Genomic DNA, 8199 nt, shown 5'->3' with positions numbered 1-8199 from the left:
GTGTGTGTGTGTGTGTGTGTGTGTATGTGTGAGAGAGAGAGAGAATGTCTGAATCAGATCATATTTGAGAAGAGGATATTATTTTTTTCTGCTTTGTAGAGTTGTCAGAGCATCACTGTGATTCAGACAATCGGCTTGAGGTTTGTGTACACATTAATATTATTAACTAACACACACGCGCACACACTGTTGTTTTAAATATCTCTATTTTACAATATAAGTACAGTAAAGGTCATCATCACTAGATTGACACTTGTAATGTCAATCAGTTTGCATCAACTTGAGACATATTGTTCTATTTTCTTGAATTTTAGATTACATTGCCAAACAAATATAACAAAACACAATTTTACAGTATTGCAAAATGTTCCCAGCTTTTTCCTCAAAATGGTCTTTCACAACAATAACTAATAATTTAGTCATCTTTGACCACTTTAGAATCACTATAAAGTGTGAACCCCTGTTGTGTGACGATGTTATGTCAACATTGTTTTACTTTTCATCTCATTTAGAATTACAAGATTGGAGAGGCAATATATCGTAAGTTGTTTTAAATTAAGTAACTATTGAGTATATTAAGTTACTGTATTGAGATATTTTACTTAACACTAAAACTTTTCATTCATTCATTCATTCATTCATTCATTTTATTACCTTTTTTTTCTGGAGCCCATTGCCCTTGATGAAACTATTATTTGACATTTTGATAAACACCTGTCATAATCTATGTGATGTGTGGATCTTATTTCTGCATTAAAGAATTATCAATCCACTCTGCATATCACAGTGCTTCAGGGAAGGATCAGCGTAAGGTATGTGTGAATGTCAAATCAAGTCACCTGTATTCATATAGCGCTTTATACAACAGAGATTGTTTTAAAGCAGCCTCACAGTATGAAACAGAATCAATGATGCCAACTTTGAGACAAATATGAAACAAATTTAAATTCTGCTGTAAAGCAGCTCTAATAAGACAATAGTGTCATTATTCAGCTCCTGTAAACTCATCAGTGTTAATTAAGGTTAGATCAATAACTGTGCAAAGTTCAAATATAAAAAAAGTTAAATGAATGAAGATGTCATTATTCAGCTCAATTCAGTTCAATGTTGATTCAGTTCAGTTCAATAACTGCAAAATTTGACAATTATAAACATTTGATTCAGCTATAAAGCAGCTCACAGAGGTGTGTCAGTAGTGTCATAGAAGGCACTTGACTTGACTTTAAATTATAGATATGTGCTAGTGTGTTATGCGTATTGTAGGTTAAAAAGATGGGTCTTAAATCTAGTTTTAAACTGACTGTGCTAAAATAGGAAAATAATCTACTGTCTGCAGTCGATTCTGATATTCTAGTTTTTATCAACTGGCCGCTTATATTATCCTTTTTTTTTTGGCAATGGCTATTTTCAGATCATGTTTCACCTTTTGTACAAATAGCATATAACTTCTCTTTATTTAACTTTTTTTTTTTTTTTTGCATGCTGTAGTATATATTACAGTTTGCACTGAATGTAAACAAGTGTGTGATAATGTTATGTTTAGCCAAAAAAGAAAAAAAAAATCTTATTTGTTTTAATCTAATTTAGGATTACAAGGGAGAAACAGACATCAGTAAGTTCTGGAAATCATTGACTCTTTGTAATAAGTAGTATTTGCATTGCACATTTAAAAATTAACATTTAAATTCATAATTTGTATTAATAGTAGAAGTTCTATGCTAAAAATCACTAATGTAACTGAAAGTATGAAAATAAATAGTTTTGATCTTGCCTTTAACGAGGGTTTACTTTTTATTGGTTATTTTTTCTCTTTGTTATAGAATTATCATCACAGTACATCAAATCAGATCTAAGCCATCCAGACGAGCAGCCTGGGGTATATGACAGTAACTTTTATTCTTGCTGTAGTATTGTTGCCGCCGCCGCCATGTTGTGGTGTGTTTTTGTTGTGAAAGCGAAACTACTTGGTTTGGCCTTCCAGGGAAAATAATGTGTTTTTTTAACCTTAAACCACATAAACAAATTTCATTACACCAAATAATGTTATTTTTAGCAGCGTCATATGACCCCTTTAATAACCTATTCATACAGTAAATATATACACATACAATACATCATAAAATAAATTAAACTGCATTTGTTTTAATCTTAATTAGGATAACAGAATGGGAATCAAAAGCAAAGGTAAGTTGCCTTAAAATCATTGACTTTGTCATCAAATGAGTGTGCATTATTCATTAAAAAGAATTTTGTGATATGATGTTTAAAGACTGCTTTATATGACACCAAATAATTTTTTTATAGATAGAAAATATGTGGGTAATGTTGTGTGTCTGTGGGTAATAATGTGTCTACTTTAAAAGCACATTACTTTGTACCTCTTTTGTCTTTAGGTTAGGGTTATTACATTGCTCTCCCTATATGTGCATATGAACATATGGAGTTTTAAATTTATTTACACATTTCTGTAATATCATATCTCATAATCTGTGTGATATGTAAATCTTATTTGAGAAGTGTGCTTTTTTCTGCTTTATAGATTTTTTGAGCCAAACTTCATATCACAATGAACCAAACGAGAGCCAGCATGGGGTAGGTGCACACATGAATACATTGTGCGATTCATTTATAAATTAAGCATAAAAAAAAATATATATATATCACTCAATAAACACTTTTAATGTTGCACTTCTAAAATAACAAAAGTTTTGCATTTGCTTTCACCTCAATTGGAATGCCAAGATGGAAGTCTTGAACAGTAAGTAAAAAAAACCTTTCTTATTCAACCACAGGAAGTTACATTTTGAGGAGTGTGAGTCCATCGTTTTTCTCTTTTCCTCACAGAGAACTTTCAGCTTTTTGTTCCCAGTACAACAGAAGAACCAGAGTTTTCTTTGGGGTCTGATTTGATTATTCCATGTCATTTGTCTCCTGAAATCAGTGCTGTTGACATGGAGATCAGTTGGTCTAACGATACAGCCCGTGTTTGCCTGTATAAGGACAGGCAGGTGACAGAAGGGGTTTTGTTCAAGGACAGAGCGAGTCTGTTCAGTCACAAGCTTAGGGAAGGAAATGTGTCCTTACGACTGAAAAACTTCAGGCTGTCAGATATCGGAAATTACCATTGTCAGGTCATCAGTAAAGACAGAAGAGAGAAGATAACAGTAAGAGGTGAGAAGTCCTCTACTTCAGATCAGTGTGCTCATTAATAATGTCACATCAGAACGAATCTGAACTGAAACAGAAATCTAGAGGTGTGTTAGATCCTCATCAGTATGTGATCGGTAAACTGTTCTGAAACTAATATATATGGGCATATTTCAGCTTTATCCAATTTACTTGTTATAATTTTCACTGGAACATTTAACCAATTTGAATGAAAATTAATCTGAAATGAATCATTCATCTCACAGGGACTATATAAAACAGTGAGTTTGAGTATTCTACATGAATAGTAAGAGATGTAAGTGCAAAAAAACGACCAATAATCATGTTTGAATTTTGCAAGGTAGACGATAACAAATGCTCTTTGAAAATCATCAGATGAAATTGGAATATTAGAACATTAGTATATTAGAACAGGAAACTGCATTGAATTCTTGGATGCAAACATGTAGTATTCATGCCACTTAGATGTCTATTAGTTAAGTTATCTAAGAACATAATTTCCATACAAACCTATTTACACCTGAGTAATGTTTTTCTTAGTGAGGATAAATCCTGGTGTGCAGTCTATGAGTCAGTCACCAATATTTCCAGAAGGAAATGAGGTAAGAAAACAACTTTTACCTTCACATTATCCATTGTAAATTATCCTTCAAATAATATCAAACTAATCTTATGAATTTAATATTGTAAAACAATTTAGAAACTGCCTTTCAATAATCAGCACCCTTCCTGCAGATCTTCTTTCTCTCTCATTAAAATACTAAATAGCTAAATTGCAAATTTGCTTAATGTAATAGTAACCCTAACATATAAAAACAATGAAACTTATTATTATATCAACTGTAAATATAGTTGCAAATACATTGTTAAACCATTAAATCTCAATTAGGATGAAAGGACAAGAGAACCAACTAACAGTAAGTTGTCTTAAAATATCTGCTTTGTAATTTATATTCTTTTGTAATCTAAGTTTATATGTATATATGTATATATATTGTGTATGTGTGTGTGTGTGTGTGTGTATATAATCCACTGTGTGGCACACAAATTAGAGCTAGCCGTGCTGGAGAGTGTGAAAGGCTGTGAGTTAGGGCTGTCAAAATGACTGAAAAACTAAATTCGAATTTTCTACTTAAATATTATCAAAATTCGATTTATATTCAATTTAAAAGGCATAATTTCAGTTAGGGGGAAAAAAAGCTTTTGGCTTCTCTCCTGAGGCCACAAGAGGGCACATCGAGCAAAATATTATGCACGTTTCTTCAAAGCGTAATAAAATAACACGACTATCTTTGAAAAAAAGTGCATAATGTTTAAAATAATGTTTATAAACCATATATAATTAATAAAGTTGCTTAAACAATTAGAAGAAAAAAAACAGCACCATGCATTTATGTATAGTTTAATATAAAAAAAAATTCAGTGAAGGTGTTTGATCATAAAAAAATCAGGAAATACCTGTAAAATAAAAGTGTTTTCAGCTTATTTAAATAAGGAGATTTTACTTTAATTTTATGGTTTTTGTTTGGCAGCTGTTGCTACCAGTCATTTGACCATTTTATCATCTAATGGTTTTGTTATTGTATTAATTACAGATTATTTTTGTAATTTTAAATACATTTGTTTGTAATTTAAGAAAACAGAAAACATACTGTATAAAAATACAGTAGTTTTTCTGCATAAAAAATTTGAATTACTGTAATTTGTCATTAATGTCATAATACTTAAAATAACAGCCAAGTAGTTAATTCAGAGATAATTTTACAGAGTTTTGACTGCAATTCAAAATAAAAGAAAACAACCTGAAAAAAAATCACAGTTATTTTCTGTAAAATTAAGATTTTTTTTTACAGTGTAGGTAATAATATCGATATTGATATAGGTAATAATATTGATATTGATATTGATATAGGTAGTTGTCACGCCCCTGGACTCTTTGTGTTGTGTTTTCCCTCCCCAGGTGTGCCGTGTTCCCTTTAATTAGTCATTCCTTGCACCTGTGTTTTCCCAATCACCCAGTGTTTAAAAGCCCCAGTCCTTTCAGTTAGTGTTTGTCGGTCCTCGAACGTCATTCCATGTGTTCCTGTGTCTCCTACGTTCCCCGTGTGATCATTAAAGACTGTGAATTGAAGTATCTCCGTGTTTCCTCGTTCCACGCTCCTTACCTCCCGAGAATTGTGACAATATATAGTATTGTTACATGTGTGGAACTTTTTTGTGAAGAGTGTTTGAGTGTTCTTGTTTTTCATTGTGTTTATATTATTCATTATAGAATTATCAAGGCACACTTCACATCAAAGCGAATCAGATGAGAAACAACATGGGGTAGGCTATGTGTACACATTAATACTGTCCATAAACTGACGCCGTTGTTTTATATTGTATGGTTTAGGTTTTCACACCATTCATTGCTTAATAAATGAAGTATAAATAAATTTAATATTCATTCACCCAAAATGTTCTTATACTGCATATTGTTACATTGCCAAAACTGGCTTTATGTTGTGACTCTTTCATAAAGAATCACTGTGAAATATATTCTTGGATGTTATGTTGGAAGAAGTCTAAAATCTCTTCCCTGTTTGTTTTCGCTAAATTAGAATTACAGCAAGAGCGTATCTGGTATGTTGTCTTAAAACACTTCATTGGTTTTATTCATTCTAATATTTTTGACCTACCAATTTTTGTGTAGTGTTTGTGTAAGTAAAGGTGAAAGTTGTAATGCATGTAAGACCATCTTTCTCTCTTTTCCTCTCAGATGATTTTCAGCTTGTTATTCATCAAACATCTCAAGAAGCACAGATTTCTATGGGGTCTAAAATCATTGTTCCTTGTCACTTGACTCCTGAAATCTGTGCCATTGCCATGCAGATCAAATGGTTTAAGGAGACAGACTGTGTTTGCATCTACAAGAACAGACATGTGATTGAGGGGAGGAACTACAAAGACAGAGCGAGTCTCGACACTCACGTACTGCAGAGAGGAACTGTGTCCTTACATCTAAATAACTTCAGTGTCTCAGATGTTGGTGATTACTATTGTCAGGTCATCAGTGGAGACAGAACACAGCAGATTACAGTAGGAGGTGAGTATTCTGCAGGTCCATACTACATCAGCCCAGAGTGCTAATTAACAATCTTTTGTCAGAATGAAGTAAACTGAAACCGTGTTTTTCAGCATAAAGAAACTGCATGGTATGCATTTTTATTTTAAGCTGTATTATAGTAAAGACACTTATAGAAGCCCAATCCTAAGTTAATTAGTGTTTTAGGTAGTCATCTAAGAGGATAACTTGGGTATCTAAGATCACAGATTTCACACAAACCTATATTCACACTTGAGTTATCATCTTCTTAGTGAGGATAAAACCTGAAGTCCAACCTGCAAGTCAGTCACCAACATTTCAAGGCCAATCTATTCAGCTATTACTGTTTGAGGTAAGAAAGCCTACAGGTTAATTCATTTAATGTGACTGCACTGTACCTTCAAAAGTTGTTTGACAGAAAAATATTTATGATGTCTGGTCTAAATATTGCCAGATATGTCAAGGATATCAGATCATTTTATATGGTTTAAACTTGACACTCATAACAAGCATTTAGTGAGTTAAGTAAGACCAAAAATACTTTTTCTACAAAGTCAGTTAAAAAAAAAAACTATAAAATGAAATTGTTTATTTATACAGCAGAATGAGATTTTTTATTTATTAAATTAATGTAGTATGTTAATACAATAATGTATTAATCTCAACAAATAAATTAAAGAAATTATTTACCATGTTTTCATATCTAGTTTGTATAACTTCTGTAAGACCATTTTCTTCAATTTACAGATAGATAAAATATGGACTGAAGAGGAGACAATTGAAATGGATGAATCTGCTTTAATGTCAGGTGAGTGTAATTGAAGTGTCATTTCACCACGTGTATGAAAGATTTAGACCCAAGAAACAGACTATTCTTTCAGATACTGGAACAACAATTAAAAACTATTAATATATGACTATAAACATAACCGGTCATTATTTATTTTTTCAGAAATGAAAGTGAACAATATGCAGCAGCTTCATCAAATGATGATCAGGGCTTACAGAGAAGGTTGTCTCAATTGGAGTTGAAAGAGACCAGAATGGACTTGGACAGAGTCTTAAGACTCAACCCTCATTCTCAGTTGTTGGAGAGAGACCAATAAAATCCCTTTTTAATAGCTACCTATAACATACAAATGTCAGGTTGATGCTTAATGCCTTATCTTAATTTCATGAAATGTATTGCAATCAATATTTCAGATTTTTTTTAAACTCCAAAAATACATATACATTAAGGCATGACATCATGAAGAAGATAAGTGTAATTACAATGAATTTACACTGTACTTAATGTATATTTGTAACCTTCCACAAACTAAAATAAAGCAGCTTCATAAATGCTCATTTATTTAGAAATATTCTATAATGAACCATGCCCTTATAAAAGTAGGATTTCTTTATTCGACAACTGATTTGCAACATTCTTTTCTGTGTCTTCCTGTGTCACATACATATTTAGGCTAAAAATTGAAAAATCTGAATGATTAAAACGCACAAAGAATCATGTACAGCTACAAGAAATATATATATTATACAATTTTATTAAAGTTTAAGTTAAAAGGAATCAAGACTGTGGACCTTGAAAATACAAAACATTCAAAAGTCATTTTCTCAAAATCATTTTCAATTGAGCAAATGTGAAATGATCCAGTTTTTTTTTTTAGGCAGAGAGAATTCTATTATGATCACTTGGTGTCATCATCACTATATATATATATATATATATATATGATTGTGTCAAAGCAGCTTTACAGTGTCGTCAAACAGGAAAATAGTTTGTCAATAATGCAAGAAGACAATAACAAAGAGTCATTATTCCAGCTAAAGCCAGTTCACTGATGATTCAGTGATGTCATCATCCAGTTCAGCTCTCTTCCAATAGTGTCTGTACAATCAGTTAAACGTCCCCAACTAAGCAAGCCAAAGGTGACAGTGGCAAGGAA

At 31.9% G+C, this 8199-nt stretch overlaps 1 protein-coding gene across 2 annotated transcripts in view; it reads left to right on the top strand.

The window, feature by feature from the left end:
- The window catches only part of LOC107741202 (butyrophilin-like protein 2), a 10680-nt gene extending 3118 nt beyond the window's left edge, over positions 1–7562 (top strand). Inside the window, exons 5-21 of one of the 2 annotated variants that reach the window (XM_016553839.1) lie at positions 100–140; positions 513–540; positions 760–812; positions 1588–1612; positions 1821–1876; positions 2157–2184; positions 2540–2592; positions 2743–2758; positions 2845–3171; positions 3709–3770; positions 4058–4085; positions 5441–5493; positions 5769–5790; positions 5927–6253; positions 6526–6605; positions 7001–7061; positions 7206–7562. In XM_016553839.1, coding sequence (XP_016409325.1) covers positions 100–140; positions 513–540; positions 760–812; positions 1588–1612; positions 1821–1876; positions 2157–2184; positions 2540–2592; positions 2743–2758; positions 2845–3171; positions 3709–3770; positions 4058–4085; positions 5441–5493; positions 5769–5790; positions 5927–6253; positions 6526–6605; positions 7001–7061; positions 7206–7285 — 1340 coding nt within the window. In that variant the 3' untranslated portion in view covers positions 7286–7562. Of the gene's footprint in view, positions 1–99; positions 141–512; positions 541–759; positions 813–1587; positions 1613–1820; positions 1877–2156; positions 2185–2539; positions 2593–2742; positions 2759–2844; positions 3172–3708; positions 3771–4057; positions 4086–5440; positions 5494–5768; positions 5791–5926; positions 6254–6525; positions 6606–7000; positions 7062–7205 lie in introns of those variants that run through there. The other variant, XM_016553840.1, reaches the window with a different exon arrangement.
- The last annotated feature ends 637 nt before the right edge of the window (positions 7563–8199 follow it).

Source organism: Sinocyclocheilus rhinocerous, unplaced genomic scaffold (genome assembly GCF_001515625.1).
Source record: "Sinocyclocheilus rhinocerous isolate Xijiao unplaced genomic scaffold, SAMN03320098_v1.1 scaffold615, whole genome shotgun sequence".
Classification (NCBI taxonomy): Eukaryota; Metazoa; Chordata; class Actinopteri; order Cypriniformes; family Cyprinidae; genus Sinocyclocheilus; species Sinocyclocheilus rhinocerous.
This window is presented reverse-complemented; position numbering and strand designations above follow the sequence as displayed.